Genomic DNA, 22,620 nt, shown 5'->3' on the forward strand with positions numbered 1-22,620 from the left:
GTCCTCTATTAGCTTTTCTTTTCTTTTTTACCCCTCGAAAAGGTCTCCAAAATTTATGCTCTCACCTGCTGCCGCCAAACGAACACACATAAAACTGAGCCAAAGGTAAAGGTAAAGGAAAATCATAATTTCGTGCTTTTTACTTCTTTGTTTTTAAGTCAAAGTCAAAGAAATTTAGGAGGGCTTTTCCAGGCACCCAGGCACCCAGAGGCACCAGGTGTGTTCAATGCTCTCGACAACTTTAACACTTGCTTGAGAGAAGAAAAAAAACAAAAAACACTGGAAACAATGTTGCTTAGATGGGGGTATTTTTTGGGGGCTTTTTTTAAATTTGTTAGCGAGCTTATCGGGGAAATATATATTTATACAAGTATATAAAAGGTGACAGATTCTATGAATTTTTTATTTGATTTATTATTGCTGTTTTTACTTATTTTAAACAATATTTTTAATTCCAATATCTAATATAATCTGTCAATCTAGGTTGTTTTCTATAACCTTTAAACCTGCAATGAAAGCGTTAGGTAAAAAATTTAGTAAATATTTTAAAATTTCAATAAAAACAATTTCAAGTTAATTAAATAATGAAAGCTTTATTTATAATATAAAAATAAATAAATAAAATATATTTAAAAATACATTTAAGACACCTTTTTAAGGCTTTTAAGAACACTTGAGTCTTTAGAAGCTTACATTTCAGTTTTTAATCTTAGTAAAAACTTTAATAATAAAAAAAAAAATACGTATGTATGTAACTTAAAATATACTTAAATATTATAAAAAAAAAATAAATACATTTTTTTAAAGCTAAAAACTAAAACATTATAAATAATACAAACATTTAAACTAAATTTAGTAGTTCAAAAACTACATTAAACACTTTTAGACTTGGTTTAAAAATTTTATTTAAATTTTTTTTAGGCATATTTGAAAAGAATTTAAAAACCATAAACATATCTTTTTAAAGCCAGTTGGTTTTTATGCTCTCTAAAATTCTATTTACTGCTAGTCAAGTGTACAATCAATACACCATTTCCATCAGCTTCCCTCTAATTAAAGCTCATTGCATTTATTTCCATTTTGTCACAAAATCGAAAAAGAAGAGTGATAAAATGCAGTGGGAAAATAGCAGAAAATAGGGACTTGTCCAAAGGTTAATTGTAACGAAATTAGCTTAAATAAACATGCACAAAAAAAAAAAAAATGTAGGGAAAATATAATTTAGCTGCAGTCCTGTGGCACTGCAATAAATGCTTCCAACAAAAGCAGTGCAATTGAGCAACTTTTTTATATCTATTTTCATTTTTTTTTTTTTGCTCCTTCTGCCACGTGTTTGCTATCTGTGCCACACAGCCGTCTCCCCTGTTCCCGATCCTGCTCCCGATCCTGCTCCTGCCTCTGTCTGACAGCTTGCCTGTGCATATTTGAATACCCAACATGGCTCATATTCAACTAATTAGGCGAGTTTTGCAAATACATTTTCATTATTGTAATTTTGCACAGTCGAAGGTGGCAGCAGCAGCAGGAGCAGGAGGAGCCTAGTGTGGGAGGGAGTCATGAAGAAAAAACAGAAAAAAAAAACCTGCAGTAGGCAACATGCTGGCAAAAGTTTCCCATATGTTTGAAAACAACTGGCAGGGGCTTATAAGGGGGGTGGGGATCCCCGGTTGGGGTAACAGACACCGACACATGTAGGCCGAGGCATTTGCATTTGCAAAAAAAAAAAGGAAGACAAAAAAATTCTTCTAGGTAAAATGCAAAAAGCAGGAGGATAAAAAAAAAATAGGATGGTAAAAAATGCAACAGCAAAAAAAAAAAATAAAAAAAAAAGAAGAGTCGCAGCTAAATCCAACTCAAAATGGCAAAAGAGCTCACGTCACAGACAGGGACAGGACGAGCTAGCTGCAAGGTGGTGCAAAGGGTCTAGTGGTTGGGTTTTTGGGGTTTCGCGGGGCCAGACACCGGTGGTTTTTTCACACTGAAATCGGGCCAGACGGGTGGAGCAAGAAAGAGATAGATGCTAGTTACGGTGAAACTGGAGAAAGAGACAGTGAGAGAGAGAGTCGAGAAGGAAGAGTTCAAATTAAATGTGCACACACGCAAGTTGATTAGCAAGATATAATTAAAAAATGTAGTTCCTCTAATTGTTTTCCGGCAGGACCAACTTTAGTGTGCCCAGCCTGAATGCAGGAAATGTGTAAGTGTGGCCAAGGTAACTGATTTTGAATGAAATATGAGATAAATAGAGTTTCTTGAAGTTTATTTTTAAATAAAAATATTAAAACTTGTATATTATTGTAATTTTTAGTAATAAAATATTTAAAAGTTCATTTAAAAACTAAATTTATAGGAAAAGCGCAGAGTGGCCAAGCATAGTGTAGATTATGATCTAGTTTTACCATGGTAGGTAGTATGTCCAGCTAATTGCCATCAACCATCGTTCTGTGTGATATCTAATCTGCTTGGAAAATCCTGAAAATTCTGCAGTTGTCCGTCCTTCATTCTGTGTCTTGGTCCTTCGCGCTTTTGCCTCTCTCTCTGTATCTCTCGGCCTCAGAGTTGCCTAAGCCCAAAACCATTAACACTTGTTTCTGTCATTTTACATGAAAAGCGGAAGCGCTTTTGTTTCTGTGAAACAAACAAGTTTCCTTGCCACTCGCAACTCGCAACTGCCCCAAAGCCTAGTCAGATTTTCCCGCTTTTTCTGGCTTTTCTCTGTTTTTTTTTTTGACATGGGTATCCGTATCCTAGATCCATTCCTCTCTGGATTCTGGTGTTTGCTTAGGCTGCAGGCTGCAAGGGGGAAAAAGCGAGTCAAAGCTACTGAAACCTAGCATCTAGAATCTATTTTTTATAAAGAGAAATTTAAATATTCTTAAGTAAAAAAGAAAGTTGAGAAATTTAACCTTTAAAAGTAAATATTTTAATATATAATTTATATTCAATTTTTAATTTAATATTTATAGTACTATTTAATGCTTAAAAATCTATTACAACAAGTTTGCTTAACTAGTCAAGAAATTAAGCAACTTGTTTTATAGTTTTTTTTAATAATAAAAAGAGAAAATATTCCACAGAAATGTCAAAAAGTTAAGAAATTTAAATATTTTCTTTCATTTCATTAGGCCTTAGGACCCGAGAGGGAGGCACCAGGCTGTTAAATACTTATGTGTACATTACACGACTGTCCCTTCTTTGGACGAAGGAAAAGAGTTCTCTGGACTGGGCTTGGTCATGTCAGTTAACTGGATGAGGGTCCTGCCTCCAGCCCCCCACTCTGGCACAAAACTTTTTGCACTGCCTGTCAACGTCAAGCCATGGCTGACTGGCCTTCATGGCGGTGACTGTACCGCTCGCCCTCAGCCATAAAGGTGTTTTTGAGAAAAACTTCTTGAGTAGGTGCTCGCCAGCTGATGGTCCTGTGATGATGGATGGGTCTCAAGGCATTTTGGCATTTTCTAGGATTTTTCACACTTACGGCTACTTTGTTTAGATTATATGCATGATTTTTAGACTCAACTGGGTTTTAATAATATGAATTGTTTTAAAGTTACCCAGCCTGTCAGGATATAAATGATTATTTTCTGTGAAGAGAAAGCTAAGGGGTTTTTTTAATATATTTTTATTATTATTTATACTTTTATTAAATGATTTTATTAACTAAAATATTTTTTATATATTTTTCTAAGAGTTCATTTCTTGAAGTGCGATTTCTTTTGGCCAAAAAGCAACCTTCAGCTTAGTTAAAGGGAATTTCTGTGGGTCAGCTCTTCAGCTGGACAACCGGGGGCGTCTATGGGATATATATACTATGTGGGGATATGGCCTGGATGCCAATGCTGATACCTGCCACAGTGCGCTGTGCTATGTGGATGTGGATAAAGATGAGCTTGGGAATGAGGATGAGGATGAGGTTGAGGATGCCGATGATGATGATGATGACTGAGCTTGCATAAACGAGTTTGCCCTTAAGTGTGTGCGCATGTTGAAGGAGCTGGAGCTGGAGATGGAGGTGGATATGTAGTGGGAATCTGAAGATATTCGGTGGGTGGTGGAGCAAGGAGCAAGGAGTTTTGTGCGTGAGCAGCATATTCGATGGGCCACCCATACACGCAACTTATTTATGCAGACTCACATACAAAGCATGCAAAAGATTTTTGCATTAAACCGCCAGGAAGCAGTTCCACCCACTCCTTAACCCACCGATAGCCCCGATTCGATGGGCTCTTTGCCAGCTACAAAAGTAGCATCTGCCCCGGGAGGTCCGCATACAATTAGCTGCAACTGTAATTAAAGCAATTGTATAATAAATCTTTTGCCAAATGGGAAAAGATCTCAGGTGAAGGGAAGCTTGGGCTTGGGGGAGGCGGCCAAAGGAGCGCGTGCCAAGTGAAATGCTGGCCAAGGAAAAATTGCCTGGGAATTAATATAAATTTAATAGTTTTTGGCTCCTGGCATTTATGGTGGGGCATAAAAACGTTCGGTGGCTCGTTAAATGCATTTAAATGGATTAATTTATACGGGAATAGAGGGATTCCCTGGGGATATTTGTAGAGTTTTTTTTTAATTTAAAAGAAAGGAATATTTAAGAATATTTAAACTAAATTTTAACGGCTTTTTAAAGGCTCAAATAAACATTTAAAAAGTATATTTTTAATATAATTATAAAAAATATTTAAACTGCCAAGCAGTTTAACTCGTAAAATCATAGACTACACTCTTGGCAGTCTGTGAAAATATCATCAAAATTTCAAAACACTCAAGAATTTGTTCTCCCTTTTAAGAACCTCAACTAAAGCTGTCAAAAATGTCCAAGAAATTGCGTCTGAAGGAGGATGAACCACCTTCAGAACCAAAAGTCCAGCGACGTCGTCGTCCCGCCGCTGAAATTGTTCGGGAACTCAGGCGACTCAGATCCACGCCCCTGAGGATCGAAGATGATAATGAGTCCTGGACGGGTAACCAGGAGAAGGTGCCACCGCCGGATTTGCCTGTCACTAGCCTGGAGCAGCTAGAGCAGATACGTTTGACCCGACACAGGATTACCATGTTGATAGTTCGTCCTTTCTTTGAACAGGCAGTAACAGGATGTTTTGTGAGGGTAAAACCAACAATAATTCCGTTTAATTATAAAGAAAAGTTTAAGGATTTTTTACAACAGGTTAATATTAACAGCGCTTTGGAGCAGCCAGAGCATCGCATTGCCGAAATCCTGGGCCTCCTAGAGCTAGACTATGGCTACAAGCTGGACGAGATACCCACAAATGTGGCTTTAAGTCTGCGCTACGATGATCTAGTGGTGCCCCACGAGATCAACGATGTCTCCAATATGGCCTTTACCCGGAATGAGTTTGAGTTGTGGCGTGATAATCTTGTCCATCAGGCTATTCAGCCGCCGACTAGCTCATTGGTCACCAGAAAGAAAATCGAGTTGTATAATGCTTTACAGGCCGAGGCCAAGGGTCTGGCCCTCGTCCGGCAGAGCTTTCGCTTGACCATACGACCGCCTGAGAAGGGGGGAATCCTTGAAAGGCATGGCGGTGTCTATCCCTGGCAACTGAAGCAGCCTTCAAAGAAGTCTTCCTTACCTTTTAAGGGGTTTATTGGAGAGGCCAATCCGGTTCTGGCGGGAATGCCAGATGTGAAAGGGACAAAGAAGTCGTAAAGTCTAGGAATACTAGATGTTCTTGATGGTTTTCTTTACTAAATTTATGTTTATTTTATTAATGAATGTGGAATTTTCCACCATAAACATTTGCCTTTTCTAATCCCTTGACTTGTGTCATAAAAACCTTGACTTCAAGCGGCCAATTCAATCAAAGTGACATTGTATGGCAAATGGGGGAAATACTACGTAAAATGCTTGGCAATTAGCAAGGAATTTTGGAAATGGGGGAAAACCCCCACAGTTCTGCTGACTTTTCTGCTGCAGAATTTTTGCAGCACCTTGGGTGGGGTGTCACCTGACCTCCCCGGCATTCCACAAAATTTTCGGAGCCAACTTTGTGTCCGCTAATGAACAACAACAAACTTGGTAGCCAGGAGTAGAAGTGGCAAGCAACAAAATATCGTCAATAGGGCACAAAAAGAAATTACAGAAATTAAATGAAATGCAATTAACCAGCTAAATGAGCGAAGTCCTTTGCTGGAAATCAAATGGGGGGAGTTTTTACGAGGCATCCGAGGGGGGTGTTCCGGGACAACAATTAGCAACTGATGAGCAATTAGAAAATGTAAAAATTACCAACAGAAAAAAAGGAAAGAAAAGCTGAGGAATCAGAGTAATGGAAAGGCAGCTGGGCAATTAATTAATATTTAATTGATAGCTTGTGCTCGGGAAAAATACAACAAAATCTTTATTATAATTACCCAAAAAAAATAAGTCTTATTTTGTGTAATTTTTGTTATTTTTTTGGTTTTTTTTTTTAGCATAATTAACGTTTGTCCAGCAAATGTTTTTCTCGTGTTTATTCGTTTTTATTATTATATTTTCTCTGTTTGTTTTCTTTATGATTATTCCGGCTGCTTTATTTTACATACACAAAAATGTCACTTAATAAATTTTACGACTGTTTTATGTTGTCGCTTTGGCCCTAAAAAAAAAGCGCTGGAGAAATAGAAGGTGTGTTTTTCCGTTTTTTTTTTCTGGGACGACGACCCATAACACGCCCACTACAACACGTAGTATCCATAAATATAAAAAAAGGGAAAGGAAAAAAGGGGGCTAGGGTCCACGCCCACACATGTCAGGATGCTTAACCCTTGTTTGCATGTGAACATTTTTATTCTATTCTATTTCCTCCCCCTCCTTTCGTCACGCACACGTCCTGGCTATAGGCCTAGGTCCTGGCTGTCCTACTCCTGTTGATTCCCCATGATTTGGCTAAATTAATTTTTGGCCCATTCAGATGTTACAAGGGCTTGGGCATAATTAAAAGTACAGTGTAGGAAAAAAGAAAGTAAGAGGCGGCCCCCCAAAAAACATCATGAGTTATGAGGGGAAGGCAGAAGAAGTCTCGTAAATTTGCCAGGAGGAAAATGAGGGGGGAAATAGCTGTAACCCTTTTCCTATTTTAGTCACCCTTCTCCTCCTTCGCCTTCTCTTCTTTCAACCCGGAAAACTTTTGAACATTTTAATTTGCCTTGGCAATTTTTCGCTTTTTTTTTTGTTTTTTTTTTTGCTCCTGGTTTTTGGCTCAAAGTGAAAGTCATTTTCATTGTTTAGAGGCGGCACATGTTTGGTATAAAAAGCCCCTCCTGGTGTCCCCTTGGCCTTTGACTTGACTTTTCCTTTTTTTACATATATATATATATATTTTTTTTTTTATTTTTGTTAGAAATTCGTCCTTCGGTTTTGGCTGTTGATGTTAGGACTTTTGGTTGGATTAAATGCGCACTTCCACCTGGTGACATATCTCCTGGTGGTGTTACGCCTTCTGCTGCTACGGCTCCTGTTCCTACAGCTTGTTTCTCTTTCAAAAAATAGATGCACTGAGAAAAATGTGACCAGAAAAAGTCCTAGAGGTATCTTTTATTTTTTGTTAATTTTTTTGAGAAACCTAGAATAACTTGATATGTTTTTATTGAATAATTTATAGACTGCTTATAGCATTTAATTAAGTTTTTAAATCCTAAATTTCAGCTCTTTTCTTTTGAGTGCATAATAAAATAGCTTGAGCTTGGTTCGCCAAGATGGTCGGCAATCAGCGAGCATCAGAATTCAACGTTGAACTTTTGTCCAAGAAGCCAAAGGAGATGGCCTCCAGGGGCGGCGCAAAGGGGGAGCGCAGCTTGTCATGGCATCAGTCAAAACTTTGCCAGCAACTGAATTATGTCATTTGCTTGATACACACATACACACACACACATACACATGGGAAAATGGGTGCCAGGGGTGTGGGTTACAAGGGGGTAAATAGCAGCGGCACATGTATGGCATGAAAAATAGGAAAAACCAAACTGAACCCAAACGGGGCCAGGTACCAAAAGGAAAATAAAGCTGAGGAAACGAAATTGGAAAAAAGACGATGAAAATGCCAGCAGTAGCAATCAAGCACAGTGCACTGAAAAAAAAACCAAAGGGTTATCAGGAATATTGAAAATTAAAAATTAGAGAATTCAAATTTAAACAAAAAAGAAAGATATACAATAATAAAAATAATAATAAATAAAATAATACAAATAAATAAAAAGTTAAAACTTTGGCATTACACTAAAATTCCCAACTGGTTTTGGTTTCAGTTTAAATTTTCGCCTTCAATAAAAAAGGGAATATTAGAAATATAAAAATCACAAAATTCAAATTCAAATAAATTAATACAGATTACATTTTTCAAATAAAAAATTTACTTATGTAAATATACATAAACTTTCCCTAACTATTTGTCCCACTGTGCCGGTGACATGGCCGCCATTACATAGCCGCATATTTTGCGTTTTCACATTTTCCGCTTTTCATTTCGCCATCGTCCTGTGGCACTGCCTTGAATATTTTTCTTCAATTTTATTAAAATTATGGAAATGAATGAAATATCTGCTGCATCCCGGCCTCAATACCCCCCTCCCACTCTCTCGTCCAGCATTTCGCATCTTTTGAGAAAAGGAATTTATCGAAAATTGCAGCAGCTGCAAAATTGTCTTCCACTACTTTCGCCGTATTCCCAACCGCTTTTCTTGCTTTCCCGGCTTTCCCTGCCTTTCCTGAGCACACACCTGGCCAGTGGCAAGTTTAATAATCCGTTTCGCATTTTGCGTTGATGCGAAATCAATCGATGTGCATCGAATATGCCCGGAAGGAGCAGCAGCAGCAGCAGCAGCAGCAGCAAGGAGCGCCAGGTGAGGTCCTGCAGGGACAGCGGAGAACGTCCTGGGTAGAGTGTATCAACTGGGATGCATAAATCCAACTCATTTGCATGGCCAAGGAATCGAGGAATCAAGGAAGCAGCGCCAGGATGCGTACCCGCTGGCAATGCCATCCAATTTGAAGGAGTCACCTGAAGGGGCAACGGGAGGTTTTACTGCCCAAATGCACTGGGAGAATTGATTATCATTATTTAAATTAAAAAAAATATATTTATTTAAATGTTATTTTCCATGACTCCCCATTTGTGATTCCTGATTTCAAGTTAACAAATCGCTTTTGCCAGCCACACGAAGCCCCTCTTCCCCTCCAGAACTGTGGCCCAAAATCTTAGCCCACTTTCAAGTAACTTTTTCGCTTTTCTCTCTGCCCTGAGGGCTTCGCTCATTTAGCTGGTTAATTGCATTTCATTTAATTTCTGTAATTTCCTTTGCCTTATTGACGATATTCTCGTTGCCCGCGTCCTTTCTGGGGAAAACCCTTAAGTTTGTTGTTCATTAGCGTGTCCAAATCGGTGGACTTTGGCCATCAGGTGGTGCCACCTCAGGGACAGAGGTGTTGGAAAAAATTTCTGCTGAAGAAATCCTCTGCCATTGCCATTTCCATTTCCGTTTCCGTTTCCTGTCCTGTCCCTACCCTCGATGCTAATTGCCTGGATTTTAGGTTGCACAAAAAAAAGAGATGGAAAATAGAAGAAAAAGAAAAGAAAACACATCCCTCGTTGCGTTGACAATTTGATTTCTGGCAATATTTTTCGCATTTTCGCACTCTTCTTTTTGAGGTCCTGGCAATGGGGCAATCAATCACACAAGTTCTATGTCTATCGCATATGTTACGGCCAATCTATTTCGTCCAGCACAGGACAATGTGTGGGGGATTTATTGTTTTTAGGGAAGCCAGAAAATATTGTAATTTAAATTTTTATTGCTTTTTAAGATTTTTTGTACTTAAAATTAAATACATTAAAATAATATATATGTTAGAGTCATTTATTTTTAATCAATTTTGCTTGTTAAAAATTCGAAATAATTATTTTGAAGCTTTGTTTTAACTTTTAACTTTAAAAGTTTAACGTCTAAAATATATTATATATATATTTAATTATTCATTTATATTAGAAATATTTTAAATATATTTTTAAAAGGTTTATTGGTTTCTAAAATATTTGAAATATTTCCTTCAAAGTTTTATTGATTTTAAAAATATGTTAAATATTTTGTTTATTAAGTTTTATTTATTTTAAAAAAATGTAAAATATTTCCTTAACATTTTTGTTGATTTAAAAACAACGTAAAATATTTTCTTCACAGTTTTATTGATTTTAAAAATATGTTAAATATTTTCCTCACATTTTTTTTATTTTAAAAATATGTCAATAATATTTTCTTCAAATTTTTTTTATTTTAAAAACATGTTAAATAATTTCTTCACAGTTTTATTGATTTTAAAAATATGTTAAATATTTCCTTTACAGTTTTATTAATTTTTAAAATATTTAAAATATTTTTTTTGCAATTTAAACCCCACACTTTTGCAGATTTTTCCATCGACAATTTTGTGAAATTTTTTTATTATATTATATTTTTTTTTTAGCACCCACAGCCTGTGGATTATGGATGACAATTAGTATCTCTGCTGGTTGGTTGGCTGCTGCCACTGATGATGATGATGATGATGGCTCGGCCATGTCCTGTTCCAGGACCAGTTGCAACTGACAGCTTAGAAAAATCACCGCAGGAGCCTGCTGCTGTCCAGGCTCTTCAAGTGTTATCCTGCGGAACTTTGATGAAGTATTTGTTGGCTAGACAAATGTGACATATCCTGGCCTCAAACTGCACTGCCACAAATATATCTATGTAAATATATTAATAGAAATTCCCTTGATAAATAATTCTATATCTTAATATTTTCTCCCAGTGTCCTGGCCAGCTGTAGGTGAACAACAACAGCCTGTCATTAGTCATATTCAAGCGGCGTTGAAGGGAATTATGTGTAGGCAGCTTCTCCTCCACTGAAATTAATCTTATTTAATTTGAATTTTTTTATTAAAATAATGAAAACGCGTCCCCAGGAAAGTTTTGTTCTTAACAAATTTGTGGGACCTTCTTTATTATTATTATTATTATTATTATTATTATTTTTAAATGGCCGCGGACAGTCCAGGGGATGGCACGTGCTGCCGCTGCTCGTGGAACACTTTCCAATTTGTTGAAAACAATTTTGTGACCCCCGAGAACTGCAAACAAACTCAACAATGAGAGCAAACAAAGTTCCTGGGCGGGAAAAGCGAGCGCGTGGGTTATGGCCAGGAAAAAGGGGGCTTCGGGATCATATGCCACCTGCTGCAGGGGGTGGTGTGAGGGAGGTTACTGTGGAAAATGCTGTGCGAAAATCAGAGGCGCGAGGGGCAGTAGTCGTCGTGTGTCATTCTGCGGCAGCGCGCGGCACGGAAATGATTTATGAGTGAGCTGGGGCCTGGGCATGGGCCCAAGGCCAGGGGGACTGGCGACCCCAGAGCAGCTTTAAATAAATGACAGGGTCAAGGGGATGCAGGTCCGCAGGTCCACCGCCTCTCATCACATTGCTTAAATGTTTTAAAGTAGTTTTGGCTTTCAAAAATAAAATTAAGTAAGTGAATGATTCAGAAATAATATGATTTAAAATTTAAGAAAATTATTTAAATAAAGGGATTAATATACATTTTTAAAATAAATTATATTCAAGGAAAATATTTAGGAAAATATTGAGAAAAATACTTAGAGAAGCCAAAGAAAGCCAAGAATTCCATTTTTTAACCTTAAAAAAATTCTTAAATATTTTCAAATCAAATTTATACATATTCTCCTTACATATTCATATGTATTTCACCCACAACTTTTGGTGATAAAGCTTTATAACCTGGCTTATAAATGAATACCTTTATTAGGCATTCCACAATCTTTAGGTTTGAGTTATCTTTTAGCCAGAGAAAAGCCTCCCCCCGTCATTGTCTCCTTTGGGGAAAAGCGTTTTTAATTTAATTTTTTTTCTCTTTTCTTTTGCCTTGGTCCGAAGATTCATTGTCCTGTGGCCCCTCTATTATAATTTTTTTTTTGGGTATCCTGGCGCCTTGAGCCGACTTTTTAATTGCATTAACACGCTAATGTAAGTCGCATAATGCCGCCTTCTTTCATCAGAATGTTGCTTATTACATATTTATGTTTCTATATTCCCCACAATTTCTACTCTCGAAGAACGTTGAATAAATTTTAATTGTCTTCGGGTGTCTTGTTGTTTTTATTTTCTTTACGCCTCCAGGCGGGGCATTAAAAAATATTGCCCTGGAACATATGGACAGCGTTGTCTCAGTTTTTTCAGGGGGGGAAATAGTAAAAGCAGAGTAAAATTAGCAGGACGCTAAAAGGGACAACAGCGAGAATTTCTTACCTGTTGGCCCATAAAATAAATTCCATTATACGAGCTTTTGTTGCTGCCATTCCAGGGAATTTCGGTGGCAGGGGAACGGTAATAATAATAAAAGCCCAAAATGACAACCAGAACAAGGGGGACAGGACAGGGTGGACTATATAAGACGGAATAACAGCCAGATGATGGGGAGAAACGGAAAAATATATAATAAACATGAATATTCGCTGGGTTGGAGAGTTTTTGATGGGTAAACTTTGGTATATATTTGGAAATTTGTAGGAATAGCCAACAATTCTCTATAGCCAGTGGATTTAAGATGAAATAAAAGATAGGAGAAACTTTATAAATATATTTGTTGATGGTAGGAATATATAAAATAGAAACTAGCAAGCCTAAAAATATTTTTAAAATAGATTTCTTCTTCAGAATTTGAAGTGAAAATTATTTATTTATTTAAAACATTTACATAGCTTTGATATATTAATTAACAAAAATAAAAAGAAAATATAATTACAAACAAAAAACATTTTTTTTTTAATTTATGTATACCACTTTTGTCTGAAATATTAATATTACTGAAAAAAAATATCCTAAAAATGTTTTTAAAAATTATATGTATTTATAAATATATTATATATTTTCTAAAATAAAAATATCGGTTAATAGTTATATACTTTTCAAAAATTTTAAATTTAAAATGGTCAAAAATTTACAACAATTTTATTTTCTTTAAAAGTTGTTAAATTTAATATGCAGATTTTTTAATCTAGAATAAACTAGCATAAAAAGGTTTTATTTAAGGGAAATCGGCCTTCCAAATTTAGTTTATTTTATTCTTTTAATATTTAATTAGACCCAAGGCCTAAAGAGACATTTAACTCTAACAACAAAAATGTTCCTTAATTTCAATCTCAAACCCAATCAAAAAATTGTTGGTGAACAAAAACCACAAAAAAGCAAAGGTAGAAGGTCAAAGGGCAAAGCCAATAACCAAGTAAACAAACACATAAAACGTCTAGCTCACAGACACATGCGGGAAAAGTCGCGAAGACAAACAAAAAAAAGTTACATTTTTCTCATTTTGTGTAAATTTAATTTTATCTGCGTCCAGGGCAAAACAACTGCCACATCCTCTCACCCACGGTTCTCACTTCGATTCTCCTTACGATGCTAAGATTTTGGCCAGGACTCGAGGCAATCATAAAGCGTCTCTAGTCAACTTTTGGTTTCTTGCAAAGGAATCTGCAATGGGGTTCATGCCTCCAAGCCCACCACCTCCTCCTTCACCCCATAAAATGAGGACAAAGGTAAAAGGTCAGAGCCAAAAGCAATTAGTCTGCTAGGCAGGTGTGTTTTTTTGCAAAATAGAAAGAGATCTTTATTTCAAATAATATTTTATTAAAGTGTGTATTGATTTTAATTGTCATTACAATTCAAATGTGGCCAGTGTTGTGTCTTAAATTCCCTTGCTATGTGGCTGAGGCATGTACTTCTCTCAAGGGAATTCAAGTCTCGGGTTAAGGCTCGAGGTTTTAGTGTTTAAAAAGTAATTACAATGTGTAACATTATGTGCAGAATTAGTATGAATAAAGAAACCTTAATCATCCTCAATATCAGAGTCTGGGTAGATAAAAAGGTAGACTCCGTAGTCAGCCTCATCTTCTTCATCATCATAAGACTCATCATCATCATCGGATTCATCATCATCCGACACATCATGCGACTGATTATCGAACTGATCAGCCCATTCATCATCCGATACATCATCCTGATCTTGATCACTGGTTGGAGGAGGAGCCTTGGAGGAGGACTCATCTTCAGTTTTATCCTCTGCATCACTTGTATTTGAAGGACTAGACTCTTTGGCCTCATCTACACAGGTGAGTGTTTTAGCTGTTTTTAGCAGGTATTTGGGTAAGTACTTGCCTGATTTTTTCTCATCGGTGGAATTATTTTTGACCATATCACCGCGGTCAGGAGCATGGCGCTTGTTCTGCATTGAGTCGTCCGAGTGGCTGTAAAAAAATATGGCAGAAACCGAAGCTGTGTGAATGTCACTTTCACTACCACGTTTACCGAGACACCCAACGAAAGCGGCGAGGAAAACTCGTGAAAAGTCGCACTTATAAAGCCGGTTGAAGACGGCGCTACATATACAAATCTACGAAAGCTGCTTAAAGAATCGAAATGCTCACCTCCGAGTCAAGGGTGCCATTTGCTGGCCTTCTGGCTCTGGGGTTTCAGAGGTATCGGAGACCTTCTCGTCGGATGAAGGTAGTAGTTCCTCAATTCCCTCCTCGTTGGTATTCTCAGCTGTTTTTTTTTTCGATTGATCTTTTTTATTATTCTTTCTTATTATTTTTCTAGATTTTTTTTAAGATTCTTACTTTCCTCACTTGAATAAAGCCAAGTGACAAATGTGACACTTATTTTGATAACTTTTAGGGTTGAAAAACCAAACTAGTGCCTTTCGTAGTGTTGTACAATGCCATTTGGTATTTAGTTTTTAAATTAATTGAATCTGCAGCAACTTTTCATCATGAGGGACATGGCTATACTATATATATTTATAATTATAAACAATATATAATAAAATATTAAACTTCCCCTTAAAATACATATTTTAAATAAATCTGGTCACTCTGATTTACTCAAAGAACTTGACTTAAATACACTCTGGACTTACTCTAAATGCCATTAGATTAGGAAACACACACACACGAAGGTGACCAAACCAGAAAGTTCGAGAGCACATTTTATATATGTAATTATATGGATATTTTTGCTCTGCCACTTGAGCTTCAAGTTGCTGAAATGTTTTTGGCAAATTTGGGGAATTTCATTTGCCGAAAGTCAGGCTCTACCCTCTCTCATGTGCGTGCACCTGCACCCTCAGTGATGAAAGTACTTAGCATTTTGTATTTAATTTTCATTTTTGCATTTGAACTTTTTACTCTGGCCACACGAAAACACAGAGGGAAAGGGTTTCGGTTGGGGCTTCTAAGCACGTTTCTCTTAGGGTTATACATACATACAATATGCATATATGAATATATACTTATTTCATGTTCTCAAAAAAAAAAAAAAAAATAGTTAAAGAAAAAGAAGCATTTTTACATTTTTCCTTTACAAAATAAATATTTGAAAATTTGATTAGTAAAATAAACTAAATATTATTAAATTTAATTTAATTTAATTGAATTTTTGGCCTATACTTTTTTGTGCCTGACTGTAACCTTGGCAGACCTGGGGAAACAGTTGATGTGTCATAAAAACTATGTATTCTCCGCAAGGAGACAAAGGAGGAGTCAAAGTAATCAGGGACACCACCCACCCGAGAGTAAGGGTTAAGGCCCAAACGACAGTTCCGGACAAATTACTCGAAATGGTGGCTAAAAGTTTTTACTGCCGAGCATGTCCGGGGCATATACATATGTATGCAAAACATTTGAAAATGTTAATTAAATTTCTCCATGCATTCCGTCTTCTAATTGGCATCGAGTTGCGTTTGGAAAAACACGAATTTTCCCCTACCTCTCCTCCTACAATTAATTAATGCGAAAATTTTGTGGCTACTGGGTTAGCTGCTTTCATTTTCAAAATTTATGGCAATTGTTTTTGGGATATATCTAGTATATATTTGCTAAACTATGTACTGTGCATGTAAGGTACTACTACTACTATGGCTTATTATTTAAATTTTGGCTGCTGGCATTGTTATTATTATTATTATTATTATTGGGCATAAATTAAATGCAATTTATGTGAAAAGTTGCATAGAAGAAAGTGGGCACCAAAATAAATCAAGTATTGTGCTCTAATTTATGCTAGTTTTTAACATTTTTTTAAACTATATAATTTCACTAAGAAGTTACGTTTTACGTACACAAAAAAGTGTCTATAATACTCTATTATTTATTACATTTTTGTGAAATTAAATTATTTCTTTAATTGGAAGTTTCGCTGACTTCAAGTTGAGCAAGTCATTAGCTGGCCTTTGACTCTGCCTTTACCTGTAAATATGTTCTTATATATATTTTTCCTATTCTTTTCTTTTTTTTCGCCATAAGAAATCCCCTTTGGTCAAAGGCTTTTATTAGTTTTTCGTTTATTCGCTAGCTGCTTTAACTTTTCCGGTCGCCCGGCCTTCCTTCCTTGTGTAATTTCTTTATATTTGTGGCATTTATTATCAGGAGACGGCAGTGGGAGACCCAAGTCCAAGTCGGAGTCCAAGTCGGAGTCCTTGTTGTTTGCCTTTCCGTTGCCTCCTTGTTGGTTTTGCTAATTTTTATTTATGTTCTTAAATGCTCCTTGCCGTGCCAACGGGCCACGCATTTTTATTAATTTTATTTAAGCGTGATTATTGTGATTAGTTTGCTGGCAGCCTGCTTTTGCTTTCTGGCTTCTCATTTTGGGGCCTTTTTATTTATTTGTACGACGACTTTGTCGAAGTAATTTTCATAAATATTTTCCTTTTTTCCCGGCAGTAGAGTCGCAACTTTTTGTTAGCCAGTGACGGTTGCCTTGGCTTAATTAAGACTAAGCCGTTTCAGGGTATCGAATTCCCTGGCTTAATAAATTAAATTAGCAAAAAACTAAAGAGCTTTGATCTGGAATTATTATAAATATTTTTACTTACAAGAATTTTTCTTGGAAATCAATTTAGCAAGTATTTTTTTGAGCAGGACCTTGCTTTGTGAAAAGTAAATTGCCTCAATTTCCACCTTTCAACATGTCTACCATGTGTCCAGGACCTCCGATCCTTAGCCCGCTTCTTCGGCTCCTCGGTGCGTGTGTACTAGTGTGTGAGTGAGTGTGTGGGGTGTGTGTGTGTGTGTGTTTGTGTGGGGTGTATGGCGGTGTGCGTGCTGAGTAGGCTCTTGAGCCGCACAACACTTCCGGTTGCCACTTGTGAGCGAAAAGCTTTTCAGCCTTTGAGTGTTTTTTTGTGGCAGGAACAAGCAGACATTCCAGACATCCCTCCCACGTTTTTCCTTCCCCCTCGACGACAGCCAAGCCCATTCAGCATTTTCCATGTGTGTTTGTTGTCGCGCAAAAACAAAAACAAACGGAAAAGCCAGGAGGGAGTTTTCCGAATAGAAATTATCCTTTATTAATTTGTGATATTTTTGGAATTTTTTTAGGGGTTTTAAACAATATTTATAGAGAAAATTTAAAAAGTCTTTGAGACTAAATTGTTAAATTAATTTTTTTTAAGGTTTTTGTTTTATAGTTAATTTTTGTTACCAAGAAAAATACTTTAAATTCATAAAAAGAAAGTTATAACCTTTTTTTCAGAGTTTTGAATTCTGTTTAATAACGAATATTTAATGAATAAATTTTAATTTTTAAAAATTATACTGTTTTTTAATCTTTTTGTTTATAGTTAATTTTTGTTACTCATTAAAAAACCAAAAAAAAAATACATACAATTAATGAAATTAATCATTTAAAGTCCTAACATTTTTTTTTTCAAAATTTTGTATATTGTTTAATAACAAAATAACAAATATACTCTTTAATTTCAAGGGTATCAACCGGCGAGTTGCATTGCAGTTAAGCACCGTGAGGGCCCAAATGCAAGAATGTTTCTGTCTTCCGACTTCAACTCCAGATTCTGGACCTGATCCTGCGAATCCTAATGGAAACCACAGAGTGTGGGTGTGTGTGCAAATGTATGTGTGTGTTTGTGTGTCCTTTTGGGGCAGGACACATCCATTAGAGGCATATTTACTTAGTAATTTGCCCCTTTGGCTTAACTGTTTTTAAACCTTTTATAAAGCTAGCAGAGTTTTTTTTGTTTTCTAAATACTTTATGAATAGTTTTCTAAAATTTTCAACGGTTTATATAAATTTATAATAAAGAAAGAAAACCTTTTCCTTTATTCCTGACCCCCCCTTTCGGCCAGTTCTTAAGCGTTTTTATGGCCAATTTGACGAATGCCCAGCCCTTAAATGGGTTAAGCCCCCGGTGTAGGCTTCTCGCATCGTCTGGCTTTGTCCCTCTGCCAATTTTTTGCCTAATTTATTCGCTTGTATCGCTCGTAAATAAAACAAAATTGGCTCAAACGAGAAACTGGAACTGGAAGTTTAGCCGACTTATTGAATTTCCCTAAACGGGATACAAAAACAAAACAAAAAAAATAAAAATAAAAGAATGCCTCGGTGGCCGCCAATAAAAACATAAGAGCAGCGCATAATCATCATGGCCAAAACTGATGATGATGGCGAATGGGCGGTGCCTGGGAAACGCCTTAATGCCCCATCTAATGGTGCAAATAAATTTCAACTAAGGAATTTTTATAGAGAGAGTCATAAAACCAAATGGCTGCCAATGTTTTGCTTTTCTCCACCCCCACGCACACACAGTTTTCGTCGTAGTACCGTTAATAGCCTTAATTGAGCGTCTGCCACGCCCACTTATTTGTTTATTAGAGTCCACCCCCTACCCCCCCACCCATATAAACCCAGGGAAAGGCAGGAAAACGTGAGTAAAGGTCGGGGTAACATTTTGGGGAAAAAACATCAAGGTGGAATTTTCATTTGTCGTTGACAATAAAAGAGATAGATGCACTGAGGAAAAATAAAAGGAAAGTCTAGGGCTGGAGTAGAAACAGTGCTCGAGGGAAATTCAGAGGTTCCTTTAGCACAAATCTTTTGAAATTTTCATCTTTGAAATCTATAATTTATTCATTACTAAAGTCTTCATATTGCACTTTAAATCACTAAAAAAAAAAATACCATTATATTCATTTCACTTACCTTAATTCCATCATTTTCTTTCAACATTTTCCGCACTGCAGATAAGTCAGATATAGGGATGTGAAGCTTTTCCTTACTTCACTTTTCTTACACATTTTCCGGCATTCAGAAATTCCTGCAGCTGCTGTCAGTTGAAGCATTTTGCACCTGGAATTCGCGGGAATACACGTATTTCTTTTTTTTTTTTTTGAAAGGGCTCTTGCCACGCCCACTCAGCCATTATGGGCGCCATAATTATGTGTGTGTGTGTGTGTGTGTGTGTGTGTGTGTGTGGGTGTGTGTTAAATCTTCAGCTGCGGGTCAAGTTTAAAGATTCAATTTCCGAGGCAGCGGGAAAAAATCCATTAAAATTGTTAAATGCAGCGTTGGCAGTTTTCCACAACCTTCGTCCTTTTTCGTCCCGCGGCTGCTGCTTCTTCTTCATCGTTTCCTTTGCACTAATTTGCGTGTGTGTGTATGTTTGGTAGAGATGACACAACTATCCTAAATGTTTGAAATTTAAATTGATACCATTTTTGTAGTTATCGATAATTTATTGTAAATTATTATAAATATTTAACGATTTTTTATTTATAAATTAATCTATAAATTTAATAAATAATTGTTTGTAATTTTCGAATTAAATTGTTTAGTAATTAATATTTATTTTATGTAAATAATTTTTATTTTATTAAAATTTTTTTGTTATATAATTTATAATTTATAAAATTAGTATTTAGATTTAAAAAATATATATATAAACAATTTATGGAAATGAAATAAAAAATAATCATATTAGTTTACTTGATATATTTAACCTTGGTTATTAATGTTTCTAAAAGTTTCGATAAATTTCGATAATATATCGATATACTGCTGCTCCATATGAGAGCTCATCCCCGTTGGCCGTTGAGGTGTAACGGAACGGTGTCGCCTGCTGAAGTATGGCGCCTGCAATTTGCTCAGAGAGTCAAATGGATTTGACCTTAGTCCCCTTTCCCCCCCCCCCCACAAGAGGAGGTTTGGTGGGGCAGGATGCTGGACCCAGCACTAATGCTTAAGCTGATTTTAACAGAAACACACACCCGCAAACATGCCCGGCGCAGACTTCATTTGCAGACACGGTGAGCGCCAAAATTTGCCAAGAATTTTGCAACATTGCATTTTGGGTTGCATTTTTTTTTTATTGCTTAAAGTCAAGCGAATGTTTGTTAGAAATTTTGGAATTTAAGTGAAGTATTAAGTAGAAAATTTAAAAGAAATGTTGGTGATATTTATTTCAAGGTGATTAGTTTGGAAATCTATTTTTGTATTTCAAGTAAAGTCAGTTGGATTTTAGGGGATTTACTAAGGAATCCTTATCATCCCTTCTAATCATTACCTTTATTTTATAAAAATTATCTTAAAACTACCCTTGAAGTAAAGTAAATACCCGAATTACCAACCCACTGTCCTTGGTGAACTAAGGATGAGCATTAACACATTTTTACACACACACATACTACAGGGTAACAAAAAATAAAAGGAAATGAAATTTAGGAAGAGGAAAAACATGCGACACGCTTAAAAAATCTTAGCAACTTTCTTTCTGCGCCAAAAGCAGCAAATTTCATTTCACACCCAGGAACCCGGGAAATGCCAAGCGAGGGAAAGCGATGGGAAAGAGTTGGGAAAAAGTGCATGGCCACGAATTAATAAGGTCATTTGGTCGCACTTTAGACAGTTTTTTCCCTTACTTTTTGTCGAGGATACCTGGTATACGTATGTATATCCTTTGGTTTTGGGGGGACTTGTAAAATAACTTTGGCGCCTGTCCAAATGAGCAGCCCAGCGGCGCGTGGCGAACTTAAAAGGGAGAAATAGGGCCGGAAAAGCGGAGAAAAATTTGTGGAAAATTGTAGAAAAGCAAATAAAGCAGATGTAAGTTCAAGTGAAAATATAGAGAAAATGCCAAAGGCCAGGAGACGAAGTTTTTAGGCAAGAAATAAATCACTCAGACTTTGTTAAATTCATAAAAAGTTATAAAAATTATTTGAAAATTATTTTAAAAATTTATAAAATTAAATAAAATAAAAGATGTGATGATTTATCAACTCGTTTATTTTTAGGCAAGTTCCACTATAGCAACAGTAAGCCCCAACAGTGGTGAACTTTAAAATGCAGCAGGCATTAAGGGAACAGAACAGCTGAGACAGCAGGGAAAAGTGGGTATGGGTAGGTGGAAAATGGCAGGAAAAACAAGGGAGACGAAAAGATAAACAGGGCTTAGTTGACCAGGGCTTTCCCTCTCTCGCTCTCTCTCTCTGGCTTTCTGACCAGGCTGCATGGCGAGATAAGAAAATTGCAATTTAATTAAACTAATTGAAAGACGATAGGCGCCGAAAGGTGTCTCCTTTGGCTGCTTTTCCTTGGCTTTCCGCAGCGCAGCGACTGCGAATCCTGGGCTTACGCTTATCGCCTCTGCCACAGACCCAAACACAAACAACAATAAGTACACAATACACTGTGGGAAAAAAACTAGAGCAAAAATATGTTTATTTTAAGTTCACGATTAAAGAAACTCTAGTGATTTTTCTTTTAAGCCATATTTTAAGGCCCACTCAGGTTAATTCTCATTTAATGAATGTCATTGGCTGGTTAACTTTTCTCCCAGTGTATGCCTGAAAAGAATAAGGGAAGCCATGCAAATTGCTTCTCATCTTGCCTTTCGCCTCCGTCCTTGTCTGGACATTTGCATTCAAAACCAATGCGTCGTTGACTTTTGCTTGAGACTGCCAACGAAGGACGATGAGGAGGTGGCAGCAAATGGAAAGCAAACAAGAAAGCGGGGTGGTGGTAAAGGGAGACGCATTCAGGCATACAAATGAGCGGGTAGGTGGGGGTGGGTGGTAGGTAGTTGGGCGTGCACTGCAGGGGAGTGGGTAATAGGCAGGGTTTTGATCGAAATGCACATGGGCTAGTGGCAATGACAAGGACGTGCCAGCAAAGAAAATTAACACATCGCCCTTAGGATCTGAATGGAACGAACGTAACGGAGAGCAGGAGCTGTGTCTCCTTTTTCTTTTTTTTTTTCTTCTTCCCTTTTTTTCCATCTGTTGGCTGCATGTTGGAGCTTTAGCCATCTCTATCGGTAATGAGTTCCTCACAATCAATTTTTAAGCAGTAGATTTTCACTTTGCCATACCAATCGGTTCGCATTTCCCTCACACAGGACTCACAGGACATGCACGCGCTCCTCTGCGAAGCATCAGTTACCGTTTGCTGACCTCTGGGGTCCTTTTCATTGGTTCCTTGGACTTTAATGATATGGCTTCTTTGCTCACTGGTTGAATAAATTATGATGGGCTGGGGTTTATTTTATGTTTAATATATATTTAACATTTATTTTCACTTGTTTAATATTTTATTTGTGTTTCAACCTAGATTTTGAAGTATTTTAATTATTTTAGTCATTTCTAGAACTTGCTTTCTTGACTATAAATATTATTCTTCTTATTTATTTTCTTAAATGTATTAAATTAAATTTTATATTATATTATTTATGTATTTTTCTTAATTTTAAATTGGTTTTATTAGAGTTTTTAAGCCCAGCTATATTATTTTAAAAATTT

The 22,620-nt window shown here is 36.5% G+C and overlaps 2 protein-coding genes and 1 long non-coding RNA gene across 3 annotated transcripts; 1 reads left to right on the forward strand and 2 right to left on the reverse strand.

Moving 5' to 3' along the window:
* Positions 1 to 4,712: 4,712 nt before the first annotated feature.
* On the forward strand, positions 4,713 to 5,768 carry LOC108080062 (RNA polymerase-associated protein RTF1 homolog). Its single transcript, XM_017174645.3, has 2 exons — positions 4,713 to 5,101; positions 5,162 to 5,768. The coding sequence occupies exons 1-2, from the start codon at positions 4,808 to 4,810 to the stop codon at positions 5,663 to 5,665; spliced, it is 798 nt and encodes a 265-aa protein (XP_017030134.1). The 5' UTR covers positions 4,713 to 4,807; the 3' UTR covers positions 5,666 to 5,768.
* A 5,995-nt stretch (positions 5,769 to 11,763) lies between these two features.
* LOC121502154 (uncharacterized) lies at positions 11,764 to 12,487 on the reverse strand. The gene is made up of 2 exons (XR_005990839.2): positions 12,287 to 12,487; positions 11,764 to 12,203 (listed from the first exon to the last, which is right to left on the reverse strand). It is a non-coding gene; the product is annotated as an uncharacterized lncRNA (long non-coding RNA).
* Positions 12,488 to 13,671: 1,184 nt separating this feature from the next.
* On the reverse strand, positions 13,672 to 14,727 carry LOC108080073 (uncharacterized). Its single transcript, XM_070288251.1, has 4 exons — positions 14,656 to 14,727; positions 14,464 to 14,581; positions 14,195 to 14,283; positions 13,672 to 14,140 (listed from the first exon to the last, which is right to left on the reverse strand). Exons 2-4 carry the CDS (start codon positions 14,481 to 14,483, stop codon positions 13,866 to 13,868), a joined length of 384 nt encoding a protein of 127 aa, XP_070144352.1. The 5' UTR covers positions 14,484 to 14,581; positions 14,656 to 14,727; the 3' UTR covers positions 13,672 to 13,865.
* Between the last annotated feature and the right edge of the window lie 7,893 nt (positions 14,728 to 22,620).

Source organism: Drosophila kikkawai, chromosome X (assembly GCF_030179895.1).
Source record: "Drosophila kikkawai strain 14028-0561.14 chromosome X, DkikHiC1v2, whole genome shotgun sequence".
In the NCBI taxonomy this organism is placed as follows: Eukaryota; Metazoa; Arthropoda; class Insecta; order Diptera; family Drosophilidae; genus Drosophila; species Drosophila kikkawai.